The 19,311-nt window shown below is 29.8% G+C and overlaps 3 protein-coding genes across 4 annotated transcripts; 1 reads left to right on the top strand and 2 right to left on the bottom strand.

Annotated features, from left to right (window-relative positions):
- Positions 1–2,937: 2,937 nt before the first annotated feature.
- On the top strand, positions 2,938–5,499 carry LOC114412971 (seipin-2-like). Of its 2 annotated transcripts, none has more exons than XM_028377095.1 (2): positions 2,938–4,151; positions 4,255–5,499. In XM_028377095.1, the coding sequence occupies exons 1-2, from the start codon at positions 3,072–3,074 to the stop codon at positions 4,267–4,269; spliced, it is 1,095 nt and encodes a 364-aa protein (XP_028232896.1). In that variant the 5' UTR covers positions 2,938–3,071; the 3' UTR covers positions 4,270–5,499. The 2 variants fall into 2 exon arrangements, with proteins under 2 accessions (XP_028232896.1, XP_028232894.1); XM_028377093.1 differs by having other exon boundaries at positions 2,944–4,151; positions 4,765–5,499.
- A 741-nt stretch (positions 5,500–6,240) lies between these two features.
- Positions 6,241–9,355, bottom strand: LOC114412970 (nodulin-26-like). Its single transcript, XM_028377092.1, has 5 exons — positions 8,465–9,355; positions 8,016–8,240; positions 7,349–7,546; positions 6,938–6,999; positions 6,241–6,690 (listed from the first exon to the last, which is right to left on the bottom strand). Exons 1-5 carry the CDS (start codon positions 8,579–8,581, stop codon positions 6,480–6,482), a joined length of 813 nt encoding a protein of 270 aa, XP_028232893.1. The 5' UTR covers positions 8,582–9,355; the 3' UTR covers positions 6,241–6,479.
- A 371-nt stretch (positions 9,356–9,726) lies between these two features.
- On the bottom strand, positions 9,727–14,085 carry LOC114412969 (nodulin-26-like). The gene is made up of 5 exons (XM_028377091.1): positions 13,865–14,085; positions 13,189–13,413; positions 12,622–12,819; positions 10,160–10,221; positions 9,727–10,054 (listed from the first exon to the last, which is right to left on the bottom strand). Exons 1-5 carry the CDS (start codon positions 13,979–13,981, stop codon positions 9,841–9,843), a joined length of 816 nt encoding a protein of 271 aa, XP_028232892.1. The 5' UTR covers positions 13,982–14,085; the 3' UTR covers positions 9,727–9,840.
- Positions 14,086–19,311: the final 5,226 nt, after the last annotated feature.

Genomic DNA, 19,311 nt, shown 5'->3' with positions numbered 1-19,311 from the left:
ATGTGATCCATATTTAAGCTATATGGATGTGGATTTAAACACGTTAGAAGTATTTGATTAAAGATCAGTGAATGTGATCCAAGAAACAAGGATGTATTTAATTTCTTCATAATCATGTTGAAACACTACTCATTAACTTGATTTTAAGTAATTTCATGTGTTTGAATGAACGCTTTGGGAAGATTTATTTTGAAAAAAAAAATTAAAGTGATGTAATTAATGTTTAGGTTTTTTTACTATAAATCAAATTAGAAGTAAAAAATTCAGTATAAATTTTTTATCTAACGAAAAAGCTACAAAAAAGCTACTTAAAATCATAGTTACTTCAAATCAAAATACATTTTGAAATCATAATTAATTTTTCAATATGAAATTAAACTGTGAAAAATTACTTATTTTAACTGATTCTAGAGAATCTATAATGAAACAACTATTTGCGCAAGTTGAGAATTGATTTTGAATCCCATATAAATTCTAAGTTGAAGTAAGTTTAGATAATTTTCTCATGAGTTGTATACAAAGTTTTGTTATTAACCTGATTTTATAATAAAACTATTTAAACGTAAATCATATAATTTTAAAATTAATTTTAACCAAAAAATAATTTTGCAAAATCAAATTTATAAAGATTCATCCTAATTGATTTTGAATTAATTGATTTTGAAATAATCCAAAATCTTATGACTTAGATTTATGAGTATTATTTTTTCTTATATGATATTTAACTTTTTTACTTCTACTCAGTATGAGATTTCACTTCACATTGAGTTATAATGATTGGTGTTGTTGGTACTATGAGGTATTATAAACGTTATCAAAGAGCTAGAAGAAAAGAGAAGAACTTGTTCATGAGTGGATCAAACTCCGGGTTAGAAACTGATTTAGAAGTAAGCCCAATTTATGCTATTTGATGATGCATGAGATGCCGATTGAGCTTTAAAGAGTTTGATGCTTCTATGCTAATTGCTTTTGGAGATTGAAAAACATATATTGAGAAGGTGAAACACTTTGATCACAAAGCAAGTGTCTATGTATTTGAAAGACTGGCTCGCGTTTCAAGGGGAGTAATCAACAAAGTATCCAAATTAGTTGGTAAGTATTAATCATTCTTAACTAGTTTGATGGAATTAATAGCACGAATTATTATCTTTATCGCACGCATTTTGATCATTTGCATTTTAAGATTTTCTTATTTATGACTTGGCAATACCTGAATAACGTACGATGAAATTGTGGAAGAAAAATTGAAATTAAAAGTCATTAGTATCATCAGCTTTTATTTAGTAGGAAAATGTGTCTCAAAACTCCTTAAATGAAGTCAGAAAGGAATATATATATCACATAATGTTGAGAAATATTCCGATCCCTCTCTCTATATATATATATCCAAACTTTCGACCATTAAATTGACTCTAGCTAGTTGATTAGGCTCATATTCCAACAGGAATTATCTCTATTTAGAGGGGAAAAAACACTTAGATTTAGAATTACTTGTAAAAATATGTGTAAAAAAATGGTTTCAGAAATGTATACTATACCTGTTATATCTATTACATGCAACTTTATTTAGTTCAATTCTGAATTTTTTAAATAGGACTCTTTAGTATTATAGCACCATCCATATTTTTAACGTGTAATAATATTATATAAACTGTCGTGTTATTAATTTGACAAACTTTTGTGATGAAAAATAATAAATAGAAAGATAATGTGAACAAGTAAATATGAAACTCAAATATTTTTTTTATATTAATCACACTTTCATATTTATAAAAATTCTTCCCCCTGCTTTGAGCTATAAGTGGACATGCAAAAATGATATCATTTGTATCATTTCTTCAAATTATAATATGGTATCAAAGTTCACTTTATTTTTATTGCATAAGATGATGAGGAAAATGGATGTCATAGGTTGAAGTTCCCTTTATAGAGTTGAAACATATACTAATAATGGTTGGAGGAAACAACTAATTAATGTGAAGGATCGGAGGAGAACAACAATGACCATGAAAGTTCATTTAATGAGAATCCACGAACGAGGAGTTATTGAATGATGCTTCATTAATTATGCAAGAATAATGCAAAGGATTCTGTGTAGAGATGCTTCATTTAATGAGAATCCACGAGGAGTTATTGAATGATGCTTCATTAATTATGCAAGAATAATGCAAAGGATTCTGTGTAGAGATGCAGACAGTGGCTATAAAGAAAAAGAAGAAATAAGAGCTTAGAGGCTAAAAGGGCACCAAGCTTGATCATTTTTAGGAGCATTAATTAAACTAAAATTTAAAGATTGAATAATATGGGAAAGACATAAAAAATTTATTTGTAGAGGCATAAGATTTAGGATAATCAAAATGGAAATCATGTGCACGAGAACATAAATTTCTATAAAAATAACCATGGTATGATTAATGTTTCTAGCATGCAACATCCCCAAATTCGAATATAAAAAGTATTTTAAATCATTTTTTCATGTGAAACACTCTTTAATGCAAAAAAATAAATTTAGGAGAATGCAAAAAATCTTATTAACCATACATCTCATAATACTTGAATGTCTTAATATTAATCTAAAGACCAAAATATGATAACAATCTATGAAAATTAACACTAAAAATATGCGTCTATCATAATAACACTACAAAATCTAAAACAATGAATCATCATAAAAGGAGAGAAAAATATTCAAGCTAAATGTTCATTCTTCACCCAACAAAAAAAAAATATTACGTGTTATCATTTAAAGAAAATGACAAAAAAAATATCCTAAAAAATTACAAAAAATGTTAATGGTCATGAAAATAACATACCTTATTTGTTTTTATTTTCAAAGTGATGAATGAATATATGCTTCTTTCTTTTAAGAAAATGTAATGTTATAAATTAACTTTTGTGTCGAAAAACCATGTAATTATTTTGCACCACACAAACTTGTGTGTGTTGCTTTGGAATATAATTTTTTTTTTCCGAAAATATACTTCCCTTTTTGAGAAAGCAAAAAATTCTCAATTTTTTGGCTTCAAAATTAACCAGCCTGGGAAGTTCAATATCCGATCACGTCATCTTCAATGGAGTCATCTTTTTCAGGCCCAAACAACCAAAACGACGACGTTTTCCTCGACGCGCTTCCTCACTGCCCCTTCCACCATTGCTCCGGCGCCGCCGATAAATCGCCGGAATCTTCCTCCTCTTCTTCAATTCTCTCCGACCCCAACCCACCCTCCCCACCTCCGGCAACCACAATCCGCCGCCGTTCAACCCGCCGTAACTCACCGGTTAGGGAGACCACGAATACCGGTTCCAGCCACAATTCGACCACCGGAAACGTCACGAACCTTCGGAGCGATCGAAATCTCGGAACTTCAAACGGAAATGAGAATTTCCCCGAGAAATGCGATTCAAATCGAGAGAAAGTTCGTCCCTTTCAATCTCCAAGCGTTGGCACCGAAGAGGGGAACGAGGAATCGACGTTAACCACCGCCGAGAACGAAGACGGCGTCACCGATTCCGCTGACTCGGCGGTGGAATTCAGTAATTCCCCTTTGAATTCGCTCGATTATGTAACGGGGTTGGTGATTAGATCAATTGTGTTTCAAATCAATATTTTCGTTGTCTTAATGAAATTCCCAGTGTGGTTTATGTTACATGTTTTTTTGTTTTTCGTGGACCCTTTTGGAACAATCAGTAAGGGGAAAGGTCTTTTGGTGGTGATTTTGGGTAAATTTTGGTGTTTTGTTTTTCGGTGCATTGATCCTTCAGCTCAAGGGTGGTTCAAAGAGCACAAATCCTTGTGGAATGTTGCATTTAGGTGTGGGTGGGGATTCTTGAGGTCAATGTATATTTGTTGCATTTTGTTTGGTCTTTTGGTTTCTTCACTTGTGGTGAGTGGGTTTTTGGTGAGGTGGTTGGTGGAGGAGCCGTTTCAGATGAGGCAGGTTTTGAATTTTGATTACACCAAGCAGAGTCCTGTTGCATTTGTACCTGTGATGTCTTGTGATGGTGTTGGGGGTGCGCATGATTCTGAGAAGGGCATTGCTGTTAGAGAGTGGATGGGTAGAAGGGTTATACCTGCTAACCAAAAGGTGCAGGTCACTGTTTCATTGGTTGTGCCAGAGTCAGAATACAACACAAATCTTGGCATCTTTCAGGTACTTATGACTTATCTCAGTCATTTTAATCCAGAGAATGACATGAACTGCTTGCATGATGTTTTACTAGTTCTAATAGTAATGTGTAATGTTACTGTGCTAGCATAAGGACCTTTGATGGTGGATGGGCTATTTGTGGTCACTTCTCAGTAGTGTACGACTTTAAAGGGTTTGAGTGGCAAGTTGGTGCTAGTTTTAACTCTCAATATCTTTTTATTTGCTTTATTTGAGTATTGTCGTAGTTTGGTTAGAAGAAATGATGAAAACATGATTCTAGAATATCATGAATTAGGGGTTCAAATGTTCAATAGCTTCTATACGCCAAGTGTCGCGATTAAGACACTTAGCTGGCCTTTACATAAAAGCTAAAACTTTTAGCTAGAATGGTTCTTTTATTTGTGTCTATGTACTATGTTTCCTATCATTGTGGTGTGAGTGCTTTAAGATGATAGTTAGATTTATTAGGCAAAGAAGAAGATCCTCTGTTAAAATTGCCATTTTCTTGTACTTGTATCATTCTGCTTAAAGAATCTGAACTATTAATATGATGATAATTACAGTTCATAGTTTCCTGTTGCTTTGTTTTGGGTTCTTTGACGTGTCTATTTTATAGATCAGGGTAGACTTCTTGTCTTCTGATGGCAAAACAATTTGGAGTTCAAACCAACCTTGCATGTTGAAATTCACAAGTGAGCCTATCCGCCTAATCACGACATTCCTCAAGATTGTACCTCTTGTCACTGGCTATATATCAGAAACCCAGACACTGAATGTCAAGATGAGAGGTTTTGTTGAAGGGGATGTACCTACTTCATGCTTAAAAGTAACCCTTGAGCAGCGAGCAGAATATTCACCTGGTGCCGGCATTCCTCAAATGTATGATTCATCAGTGGTTATTGAATCAGAACTTCCCTTATTCAAGAGGATTATATGGCATGGGAAGATTTGCATATTTTTATGGATCACAATGATGGCTTTCATGATGGAGTTACTACTCGTTCTAGTGTGTTGTTTGCCTATAATTATTCCAAGAACCAGGCAAAGCAGTGGTGCTGCTCGTGTTACCGGTACCCAAAATAATCTTCAGGCACCAAATTAAGGAGACTAGTTTCTTTCCCAAGGCATCGTGACAATAATGGGAGATTTATTTTTCCGTCTAATAATATAACCTAGCACTTTCTGACATGTATATCTTGTTTAGTGAGGCATCGTTACTTTAATTCATTTTTCCTTTCCAGTTTCCAATATTCTTTATTAAATTTCCTTTCCAAATTAGTATGTACATTTTTAATTGTAATGTAACTTGGCCAAATCTATGTCCATATCATTAATTTACTTATCTTTGTTATTATCTTTCTTTACTTGTCAAGGATCCTTAATTTTATTTCAAAAGAAAATCAGACAAAGTGTCTAACCAAAACTGAAATTAATAGTTTATTTATTCATGTTCGTAGAACGATTTTCTAAAATTTTATTGTACAATTTGCAAGTTTTTAATTCAATATTTTTATAATGGATAGTAGTAGATCAAGAAAAGTGACGATTTTTGTTTATTTATTTATTATTATACTATTTTTTATGTTTTTATTTTTGTTTTAAATTTTCTTATAATTTGCATTTTTATTTTTCTTTGTCCGAATGAAATTGGGTGTTTATAGTTATATTTTATTATAGGTATTAAAAAGTACATAAACATATTTTATAATAGAATTTTTGTAATATATGTTAATATAGTATATATCTTTTCTCTATATATATTATTACCTTTGGTTGTATTTATAAGAAATAAGTTATATATAATAAAATACACTATAACTTATTTTTGTTATAAATAAAAAGGAATGGATGTAGTATTAAACTTGAAAATAAATATTATTATATTTAATTTTATTAATGTAGTATTTATATAGACACATAAATAAGCATATTTTTTGTTATACATATTACACGCATTAAAAATTGTTATATCAAAATACTGGTTTATTTTATTATAGCTTAAAAAATAGTTTTGAACTATTTATATATACATATTTTATTGTATTTCTTAAAATGCAATATAAAAAAAAAAAAAAAAAACCTGTGCAAGGTATGGGGCCTAAAATCCAGTGATTTTATGATTATAAACTTAATAAAGTGAAAAACAAGGAGATGAAATTTTGATTTTCTGTAGATGTGTTTGCAACAATATACTAATGATTTTTCCTTATACTTTGACCCTGATACATGATAAATTAGTAACAAATCTTGGAGACAATTACTTTCCAAATGAAGTTACTCTCTGTAAATGACACATGAATACACCTTAATTTCTAGCATAATTTGGTTAAATCACCTAGAGGCTACTCCTTTAAGGAAAGAGGCACTCTTGGTGATCTCACGCAGTGGCTTGTCCGTGTAACGAATACTATTGTAGACCCATGCGCCGGCCACAGCCCCAAGAGTTGGAGACACTAAATATATCCATATTCCTCGGTATTCCTTGTGTACAATCGCTGGCCCTATGCTTCTTGCTGGGTTCATTGATGCTCCTGTGATTGGCCTGTCGTATATGAAACCATGTCATTAGTTACCTATTAACTCACATAATCTAGTAAGTATTGTCAATTTAGTTCAACCATTACACAAACCTATAATATTCAATCACGCAAATGAGATCATACTTTGACCTCTATTTTGCTTCCAAAAGGTGTAACATCTTTCAGTAAATAATGTAATATTTTAAATCTCATAATATGTGTCGCCTACACTTATATTTAATTAATTAGCTTTGGGTAAGATAATAATACCCTGCAAACATCACATTCAACAGCACAGTAGACCCAACGGCAATCCCGGCCAACTCACCGATCTGCAAGATTTCAAAATAAAATAAATAAATGAAATCCATGGAATTGAGGTCCAAGAAAGACAAATATTCAAACATGTTATATGGATTTTTGTTTCGTATAAGATGTGTCGTGTGGTGTAAACTTGTTGCATTCTTCCAAGTGATCCAAAACGCTACAAATATATTTAGACAACTAGTCAATTTATGTACTCCATTTTTTATGTCAGAATTTGGGGACGTGATTAGCCAATTAAAGCCAATTTGGCTAGACACGTGTTAATAAAAAAAATATTATAGAAAATAAAAGCTAATTGTAACCAAACAAACAAACAAAAAAAACAAAATTTAATGATGGAATAAGAAACTTTACCGCTCTGTTATCAGTGGCAACCCCGGATACGACAAACATAAGGAAAAAAGTGATTAAGAATTCAATCACAAAAGCTTGCAGGTTGGACCCAGATGGAAGTGTTCCTGAAAACTGGGCTTCTTTGCCACTAAATAATAGTCTGAGAGTCCCACTTGCAAGTGTGGATCCAACAACCTGAGCCACCACATAAACTGGAACCTACAATGTTACATGGATGATAGTTATATCACCGTGAATATGCCAATAATTTCAAGATAAAATGAGACAATTGGATGTAGTGAAAGAGGACTAAGGTTTTCTCTAATTCCATTACTTTTCTTGCTACCTATGTTCAATAACGCGTTTTGTTTACCAATTATAAACTAGCGTAAAAAGGTCAAGGCAAATAAGTATTTTAATTTGAGATATTATATTTATACATGCAATATAAGTATACAACACATTGTTTTCTCAATAATTCTCTCCGTTATATCATCCATCTTATTTCACATTTCTTTTTATTTGTCTTCTTGTCTCTCTTTTATTTATTTGTTAAAATTAAGTTGTGTGAAAATACAATATAAACAAAATTTCTCTTTCAATTATGATAAACTAATTTGACCTCTAATTTTCCTACCTACTTGAACCAAAAATCAATGTTGAAGGAAAAAAATTGTGGTTGGTTCACCTGCTTCAAGGGAAACCTTTTGGTGGAGGCAAAAGCAATGGTGACAGCAGGATTGAAATGGGCACCAGAGATGTGACCAACAGAGTAAACCAGCACCATCACAACCAGTCCCCAAACAATTGATATCCCAGGAAGTGTTACAACGTTGTTGTTGTTCTTGTTCACCACCACAGAAGCACTCCCTGCAAATATCAAGAAATACGTGCCTACCACCTCAGCTACCAACTGTATCCACCAACAAACAAAACCATGATATTGTCTTTTCTAATCTCATTTTTTTCAAGTTCAATATGGTCAATAGATTAATTCAGAAAGAGACTATATATTCACTGTAGCGTTTTACAATAATAAAAAATATAAGATTCTAGCAGAGATAACAATACATTTCATCTAATCAAATCTCATATGATTGGGCACACAAAAAAAAAAAAAAAAAGATTAGGACACACCTTCTGCAAGAAAGAAACATTGACACAAGAGCGTGAAGCTTGAGTTGTTCTAGAGACGTCCCTGTTTACATCTAAAACCACCTCATGGGTTCCATTTGTTGCTGAATTCTCATCCATTGTAGGCAGAAAAACGAAGAGAACAGCTGATGAATGAACGACGAAAACTGTTTCCGACAGCGAAGAAGTAAATAAACCAAAGTCGAATGTGATCTATTTATATGATGATGCTGTTGGAGCGATGACGACTATACACGTGGGGAAACAGAGTTTAGTCAATAATAATAATACTCCCACCATTCCAAAATAACTGTACTTATAGCTTTCAAAAATAGGGTTTTTTAATTAGTATTCTTAGGATATTTATTAAAAAATTAGAAACAGAAAATATTTATTATGTAAATTATGAAAAAGTATAAAATAATCTATTAATTTTGGTCATATCTGTTAAACGACTTATAAATGTAACTAATCACTGGACAAGTATAGTAGACATATAAATGGATTACCATGTACTTATTTTTACTTATCAAAACTCTTAACAGACCGAACCTTAACCTTTTTTGTTTGATTTTTAAAAAAATTGTAATTATGTGATTAGTATATTATTATCTCAGTTATCCGAGTCTGTTCGCCGTCTTCAGACCTCAAAAAGACAATTATTTAATGCGACGCCTTTATGGATTCTGCCTAACATGACATGCCCCTTATTTTCTAAGGTGAATATGAATGCTCCAAATCCCTACAACCGTGGATATATATCACATAATTCAATGGCCTGAAGTGGGGAAAAGTTATGAAATATTACAATTTTGAAAAATTGACCAAATTAACCAATGGCATAACCCTTCACAAAGGGTTCACTATAGTACAAGATTAAACTCACACCCGAGTCAACAAAGCCCATAAGCTTGTGCCTTCAACTCCTCATAACTCGCATACAAGAAAAAACCTAGCTTGGTCCACAAAGCTTCAAGATCCACCAACAATGTCAAAAATCAGTTTTTATTTTATCCAAATAGAGAGGAAAAAGAGGGTGAGGATATTCAAGTGCATGACCTTTAATAAAACCAGGAAATGAAACATCATAGCGTAGTTTCTTTGAGTGATTTCATGCATAATTTTTTTTCTTCTAATTATTATTTGTAACAAAGACAATTACAAGGAAGAAGTTATTAACTATCCACATGACAGCTGAGGATAACATTAAGAGTAATTATATATAAATATTTTATAATTTTAAACAATATTTTTCATTTTTTCTATTTTTTTAATCACATGATAAACTCTATTATTCTTATATAGTTTTTCTTCCTTTAGGTGTTAAGAGTGCTGATGTAACTTTTTCCCTAGCATTAGTGGATTTGCATTTGCTTAAATTATGTGGAGCCACCACGGCCTTTGAGGAAAGAGGCACTCTTGGTGATTTCTCGCAATGGCTTGTCCGTGTACCTAATGGTGTTGTATACCAATGCTCCAGCTATGGCCCCCACAACCGGTGCCAACAAATATATCCATATTCCTCTGTATTCGCCGTGTACAATAGCAGGTCCTAGGCTTCTAACTGGGTTCATTGATGCTCCTGTCACTGGCCTGCCAAATATGAATAACCATCCACAAGAATATTATGTCCTACAACTTCAACAATGCTGATTTTGCATTTAATTTGGATTTGGATTGGTTAATAATTACTATTACCCTCCAATAATCACATTAAGCAGTATTGTAGACCCAATTGCAATCCCAGCCAACTCACCAACCTGCACAATTTTAAATTCAAGTTAATATAAATAAAGGAGTTTAAGAAGAATATTTCGTGGATGGATTATTGATTCTCATGAGATATGCCTCGTAACGTAAACTTCTAGGATTCTTGCAAGCGATTCAAAACGATACAAATTAGGTAGTACTAATTTCTCTTCTTTTTTTTTTATATGTGAAGCCTAATTTGCTAAACGTTGGGAGTAATTTAGAAAATTACAAGTTCTAATTTGGCAACAATGCATTGGGCGGATGATACTTTCAAATGAAAATAAACAGATGTGTGAAATTTAATTAGAGATATATATTTTGCAACAAAATACTATAGGCAGCTATGTGAAATATTAAAAAAATGTACATAAAGGCATGTAATTAATGTGCAATCATTATAGAAATGAAAAACAAGAGAAGCCTTTCCCCTACCATAATCTAGCCTCTAGCCGTCTCCTGTAATTAAATATTAAAATAAAAAATGGTACCTAAACATCGTGTACAGGGCATTATTCGAGAATCAAACACCTATAACCCTTAAGTCTCATTACTTCATAAGTCTCGTAATTTTATAATTATTTTAAAAATATATAAGTTCCTAAAAATATTACTAATTGTTAATATATAACTTTCTATAATTATTTTAATAAATATTTTCATCTTAAAATTATGAAGTAAAAAATCATACCTCCTTTATTTTATTTATTTTATTAGAAGACCCAATTACCAATAAAAGAAACTGATTAACTTAGTTAATAAAAATAAATTTATCTTAAATTATATTATCTATGTACCTAAATATAAGAAATAATATTTTTAAACTATATAAGTAAAATTTAACTATTTTGACCCTATTTAATGATATCATCCCCAAAAATTCTTTAACTAATTGTGATTATAATTTTAATGATTTCTTTTTATTCTTAATATCAAGTTCTAATGAAATACACTTTAAAAAATAAAGATTATTCTTTAAATGTCATTAGATTAATTCTCGTGTAAGTTAGTTAAATTAGCTTATATTTAGGTTATATTTTTTTTTTCAAAAAATATCATTTTCATTAATATATCCATTCTAAATGTTTATGTACACAACTTCTCTCTTGTTTAATTAGGGATATTTCGGCCTAAAAATAATCAATGCAGGGTACATTATGGATTGCATCTTATAAAAAAAATCAGGCTTAATTGTATTTTTTTACTTCCAACTTTTTAACTTTTGATAAATTTTACTCCAAAAAATTAATTTGATATATTTTATTTTCAACTTTTAAGAAATTTATAAATTTTATCTTTCATCGTTTATCCAATAATAAGCACAAAATTTGCCCAAAAATTGGAATAAAATTTGTCAAAAATAAAAAAATTGGGTATAAAATTTGTCAAAAAATAAAAAAAATTGAGAGTAAAAATTGTAATTATGTTATGAGTAAAATAATGGAAGATAAAATTCTCACGTTTCTAAAAGGTTAGGATAAAATATGTCAAATTAATTTGTTGAGATAAAATTAGCCAAAAATTAAAAGGGGGGGGGGGTAAAAATGCAATAAACCAAAAGGGAACAAATATTATTTTTAATTTAGGTAGTATTATAAATAGAAAACTATTTAAAGTAATTTAAAAACATCTTAAAATTCTTTTTAGACCTAAATATACGTTTAGCCGACTTAGATTGTGCATATTTTTTGTCGATTCATTATGTAGAAAAGAAGTTACGTAAGAAAAATTATAAAAAAAATTACATTATTTTACTATTAAAAATAGTGTAAGTTTTTTATGTACAAAAATATCATCATGAAAGGTCAACCATTAACCTCAGTGTTGTCATGCCTCTCTCCATTTCTTCGTGTCATTATTACAAAAATTGGATTGGATTGGTCACTTTTTGACTAAAAAATGAACGATCCAATTAAGTATTCAATTTACATGACTCAAAACAACGGTTCAAAGCACTGTCAAAAACACCAGTCAAATTGGTTTGAAACCTTTAGAGAAAAAAAACACTACAGGGCATTATTTTAGGATATTTATTTTCCGTAAAAAAAATATATGTATTGTATGAATTAAAGAACATTTAAATATGATATCATCCCATTTCCAAAGTTTATTTTTAGAAACCTCTCACTCAAGAATGCCCCTGTGCACACTCTCCACCTCATTTATCAGCTTGATAACAGATGATCTAACCCCTTTGAATAAATGTGTCAAATGAGTGTTTAAAATAAAAGGGCGTACATGTAACATTTTTCATTTAGTCCTACCAGATTGAGTGTAATTTAGTTAATAAATAAAGTATGAATTGGTATTGTCTCTGGTTTAATAAACTTTATCAATGAGGCGCCCAAATCTCATAAGATAATACTAGTATGTACAAATTTAAGCAGAGGGAGTAATGTGAGAGAAGTTACCGCTCTGTTATCGGTGGCAACCCCGGATATGACAAACATAAGGAGAAATGTGATTATGAATTCAAACACAAAAGCTTGCAGGTTAGTCCCATTTGGGAGTGTTCCTGAAAACTGGTCATGCTTCCCCATAAATAATAGTTTCAGAGTTCCACTGGCAAGTGTGCTTCCTAGGAGTTGAGCTGCTACATAAGCTGGTACCTACATAATTAATTGCAATATAAATCACATGCCCGAACACATAATTTTAAAACAACTTCATAGAAGAATTTTTTTTTTCTGTGAATATGAAATATCTTAGCTAGCTGTATATGCATGTGCAAAGAGGCAACTTTGTTTTGGCAACGATCATTAAGTTAGGAGTTACTTTCATAATTTCTATTTTTTGTATATGATATGGGCATCTCATAATTTCATTTCTAACATAATTGGGCTTTAAAGACTTCCATCTTCCTTGTGGGGCTAGCTGGAGATAACAATTTAAGAAGGAAAATGACACAATATTCCAAATGGGCACATTTACCTATTTTTAGATCAACCAAGTTAAGAAAAATTATAAGGGTCAATTACCTGCATCAAGGGGAACCTTCTGGTAGAAGCAAAAGCAATGGTGACAGCAGGATTGAAATGGGCACCAGAAATGTGACCAACAGTGTAAACCAACACTGTTACAACCAGCCCCCAAGCAATTGCTATCCCAGGAAGTGTTACCACGTTGTCGTTGTTCTTATTCACCACCACTGAAGCACACCCTGCAAATATCAAGAAATATGTTCCCACCACCTCAGCTACCAACTGTATCCATCAGCAAACAAAACCATGATATTGTCATTCCCATTCTCAATTCTTCTAGTTCAATATGATCAATAGAATAGATTTTTTTTATCTGTGAGTATCGAAGACAAGTATATATATATATATATAACAACTCAGGCATTTTGTTCAATCATTTTTTTTAATCAAAAAGAGGTGGCATGCAGGAGCCTCAAAATAGCGTACGGAATCCCAACGAGGTTGACACCCCACCTGCTACTTGAACTCTACATCACACTAAAGGAAATATCATATTTCCTGCTCAACCACCCTTATTAATATGATAAATAGATTAATTCAGAAAGAAACTATATATACACACACAAAAAAGAAAAACAGATTCTAGCAGAGATAACAATCCATTATATCTATTAAATTGTAATAAGAGCACTTTTAATGGTTTTTGGGGTACAAAAGGAAGATTAGGAGACACCTTCTGCAAGAAAGGAACAGAGACAAAGGAGTCTGAGGGTTCCATTGTTTTGGAGGTGTCCTTGGTTACATTTACAACTACCTCGCAGGATTCAGTTCGTGCTGAATAATCAGCCATCAGTGACAGAGAACAAGGAAACAACTAAAGAACAAAATTAGGCTTTGTAAACTGCCCTGGACACTCTGCTCTGTCTACTCAACTACAAATGAAACACTTATCAAACAACTCCAATTTATAGACAACCAAAAAGTTGTTCACAAAGAGACGGAATAGTTTTATATTCTTATAACCAACCTTTCTTATTGCACTCTTAATTAATTATTAAATATTTTTGTATTTTGAATTAAATCCTAATTAGAATACAATTTTTTTTAAGCTCAATACAATGTTTTTTGCCATGTATTATGATTTTGTTAGTTTTTATAATAACTATTTTAAAAGTTATATTTAACATAATTTGATTTTGATATTATAAAAAAAAAATATTACACTGAAAGTTTATGCAAATTAAATTCTTATGTTCTGAATACAAATTTAATTAGAATACATTTCACAGTTTAAACTAATCTAATTTCATATTATTTTGTATAATAAATTTGTTAATTTTTATGATAATGATTTAAAAGTTATATATGATAGGGTTTTTGAGTATTTGATAGTATTTTTTTTTACGATAATGATGAATAAAAACTAGTCTCTTTAAATATTTTAAGCTAAATGCATTTATTTTTATTTAATTATCTTTTTAAAATATTAGGACGATCGTTCATAAGATAGTTTAAGTAGTTATGACATTGGCCAAAGAGGAATATACTATATGCAGATATTCCAAATAAAAGGGGGAAAAAATAGAGGTAACAAAAAGGCACAGACCTTGGACTTATATCAGGATAGAAGACAAATGAACCTCTTTGGGGCTTGTGTAGTTTTGAAGATATTAGGATTATTAATTGGTTTTGTATCTTATGGTATGCTATTGGTTTTTATGATGTTATAAGAGAAAAATACAAAATTACTTTATTAATAAAATTGTTATTTTTTATATAAGACATTAATTTCTTTTTTATTTTCATCTCTTATAAGATGATATTTTCATATTAGTTACTGATATATACTAATAAAAGTACTCCATATTATTTTTAGTAATATTTTTCTTTCCAATTACTTTTTTTTTCATGTTGACAAAATTTAAACATGAGATTTTATTTAAAGAATATAATTTTAGTTCCAATCATACCAACTCAAGGATAGTTTCTTTTTTAGCTGAAAGTAAGATATCATCAAAGCGTAAAAATAATCAAAGTGAATTTTATTTTTCTCAAATATTTTTTTTTTATACACACAATACACAATGAAAGAAACAAATACTTTTTCTACCAATTATGTTATTCCTTGTTAAGTTCACGAGTAGTTGATAATACAAATAGAAAGTAAGAGGAGTGGTGGATTATGATTTGGATCAGCCTTAGGGCTGTTGATATTAATCAATATTCAAAATGGGTTATTTAGCATATGAAGTGGTTGGTTAATATGCCTCTAAAAATGCATTGAAGGCTGAACCAACTACCCACTGGATTATACAAATAGAATCATGAATAGCAGAATAGGTCTTGAGATAGTATTCCTTTTCTTCTTTTGGGTGGAGTGGACGCAGCTATCATGTACAAATTTAAATCGTTCGTATCGATCGTTTCCTTTTCTTTTGGGTTTTGGGAGCCACGCGGTTACAACAACTTTGATAAAACGGAAACGCTATCTACTTATTTTTATGCTTTTTCTAATATTTTCTCTATTTCTATTTACAATTACACAAGATGTTATATTAGCTCTACCAAACAAAAACAAATTTAAATTAATGTAACTAGTATGAAATTTGTCCTAATGATAAAATATTAAAAATATATTACTAGTATGCTTCCTAGCAACAAAAGCTTAACGAGTCATTAATCTTAGTAATAAGGGATTTGGTCTCGAAAACATGTTATTGAAAGAGAAAAAAATTTACTTAAAAATATTTTTGTAACGAAGATTAGTTACTAACAAAATTAATATATCAATAACATGATAACAAAATAAAATACTGCCTAATAACATGAGCTAACACAACGAGATAAAATTTACATTAACTTTTTTCCAAACAAAAAAAAAAATGAAATTTACCAAAAGAAAAAGTTGAAATAAATAGTATGGGCTGCTTTTGTTTCATGAATAGAATTATAGGTGTTGGTGAACTCTAATATAGAAACTTTAGCAAAATGGGTATTTTGCTTTATGAAAGTTGATCATGATAAAGTTTAGAAAAAACTTTAGAGTGAATGACAATTTTAGTATAAAATTAAAATGCTTATGCTAACAGTTTAATTTTGCTTGATAAAAAAATATATTAATGGAGTTACTCCTATAATAACTTATCTATTTTTCTCATTCATAAACGACAATATTCTGTGGTAATGTTTCATATTGTATAAAAATTAATTATTCTTAAATAACAACAACCAAATACACATTAAATATATTTTGGAATTAATTTATCTAAAAATTTGATTTTATATTTTATAGAGAATTTTACAAAAACAATGTTTAATAATTGAATTATTTTTAAACATACACTAAATATTTGACCGAATTTATAATTTTTATTTAGTTATTTATTTTGTTAAAGAGTAAGTTTTTATTTATTTAAGAACAAAATATGGAAGATTTGTCTTGAGTACCATCATACCAATACTAATTATCTCAACATTTCATCATATTATTAAATTTTCACTATTTAATGCTTTAAAATCATGATCAACGAGAAACAAGTTCAATCAGGAAAATAATTTAATTTTGTGTTATTCAGGAAAAATCAAATGGACGTAACCCTTGATTTTCCTCTTATATATATAAGCATGATTTCAGTCTATATTTTCTTATTATATATTTATCCTTTTCAATTTTGTTAATCTTTTCTCACTTGTTTTCGTTTTTGTTCCACGTTTTCTTTTCTTTATTAGTGTTTTTATCTTTCATTCAAAGCTTATCAAATTTTGGTCCATAAACTTTTCATTTTAATCCCCCATGATGTGTTTATATACACAGTGTAAACGCCTACATGGCTGCCAAAGTAGTAGTAACTGACGTCCCACGCACATTACATTTAAACTGACGGAGTTAGTAGATAAAAAACGACAAAGACTAGCATGATTGCATAATTCAATTTTTTTAAAAAATATTTACCATTTTTAATTTCAAGAACTATTATGAGTTTTTGACGATATCTCAAAATTTGAGGATCAAAATAAGAATTAACTCGAATAAAATAAATGTCGCACAATATTTTCTTTTTCTTTTTTTAATGTTAACTTCTCAGACAAATCTTAAAACAGATGCGGCATTTTTGTAAGTATTATTTGGACTGTGATCCTCTTAGCAGATATATTCAGTTCTGACGGAGCAGCAGAAAGATCTGGGTACGTAAAATATCTTTGTCGTCTTAAAACTGCTGGTTGATTAATTAATTAATAAAATATATGATATATTCAATTAGCATTCTTAACCTAGCTAATTAGTGTGTATTTGATAGAATATATTATCTAAATATAAGATAAGACATTCTATTATTATTCTTAGTTTATCTCTAAATTTGTAATCATTTATATAAATTAATGATGCTTAACTAAAGGGAAGAATATTTTTTTCTTTCTTCCTTCAGTTTCTTGAGTTAATTTTTGGAATTGAGTTACATCTCTCAGATTATATATTCCATTATATACTCTAAGTTTAAGATGATAAACGCCTTCCTAAAATATTCTATCATTAATATAGGGCATCTTAATATTGACAAAATCTAGGGACACCTTTTTAATTGTATTTAATTGGCGATTAAATTTAGACATCATTTTGCTATCCAGGTTTCATTACAAAGTTTGATACTCAAGCACGAACTACTGGAAATTGAGAGCACCTATTAATTATACTATTATAGTAGTATTATGTAATCAATTTTGTATTTTTGTGAGCAGGGACTATTCGAGACAAATATTCCAACACAAAACTAGAGATTGATAAATAGCACAAGAAAAATAATCTATAGACATTCAACATTGGATAACGCTTACCAAGAGTAGGCGATAAGTCTAAATACGATAGGTTGGACATTTCTGATGTAATAGAATAAGAAAGATTAAGATTAAAAAAAAATTATACAATGTGTATAATTCAGTTAAAAACACGTAGAATTTGCGATGATGAAGGATTTATATTTGATCTCCATAAAATATATTATTGGATGTTGGAACAATTTTTATTGGTCGGATTTAAACCTAAAGATTGTTGGTGCAAATTGGTGATGATGGTTCTACAACAATGAAGAAATACCAAAGAAGAAATCATAGATGATGATGGTCCTTGTAAGAAAAAAAAAACAACAAAGGAAATGCAATTCTCAAGTTTGAAGAATGTGAAATAAGAATTTTTAGATCTGATTATGTTTTAAATTGATGATTAATCTTATAATTAGGTCAAAATATTAGTAAAATATATAATATATAAATGTTTATATATCATCGCACCCTAATGCATATTCCTCGCTGAGAACTAAAGTCATTTTCATAGAATTTTCGAACTATTATTCTTCAAAGTTTTACTATATTATTCTACAAAATTATTTTGCTAAAGGTTAGGAAGGAAAGTTTCCATCACTAGTTTAAAAATTCTTAGTGTTATCCACACCATGAAAAGTGTTACGGTATAAGAATCAATAATGATCATTTCCTTGCTTGTACGTGTTCCAGTGGCAATAGTACATTTTGCTTTTGGCGTTTTTTTTTTACATTCATATATTAAATAGAGTAAACGATTAATTTAGTATCTAAATTTGTATTTAATTGTTATTTTAATTCTTAAAAATTAAAATTAAAAATAAATCAAATAAATTTCTAAAATTTATTAAGATTTTATTGAAGTTTTTGAAATTAATCTTTTTTTTCGATCATTTTGGTCTCTAAACTTATATTATTATTATTATTTATGTTTCCAAAGGGACCAAAATGGAAAAAAAATATATATATATATCTTTAGAACTTACTAAAATCTCGTAAACTTATTTGAATTTTTTTTGTTTCAAGAAGGGCTAAAATGACTTAGTTGACAAAAGAATACTAAAAGTATAATACAAATTCAGGATAAGATTGGGCATATGATGATAAAAAAAAAAAAAAAGATTGGTCATTTTCATAGTTCTTATATGCTCGCTATTAAATGGACCTAGGAGTGGTAAATGATGCGAGGAGTTTTTTTTTAAAAGAAAAAGATTATACGAGGAATTAAATAATAAAAAATGATACGAAGAGTTAGTTTAGATAAAACAAAAAAGCAATATATGCTCCCACATTTTTATACTACGGATTTTCGTTTTTCAATTATGTATAATAAATTGGTTGATTATTATATAATCAGATTATAAA

This window comes from Glycine soja, chromosome 5, assembly GCF_004193775.1.
Source record: "Glycine soja cultivar W05 chromosome 5, ASM419377v2, whole genome shotgun sequence".
Classification (NCBI taxonomy): Eukaryota; Viridiplantae; Streptophyta; class Magnoliopsida; order Fabales; family Fabaceae; genus Glycine; species Glycine soja.
Note: the sequence above shows the minus strand (reverse complement) of the source record. Positions and strands in the feature narration are given on the sequence as shown.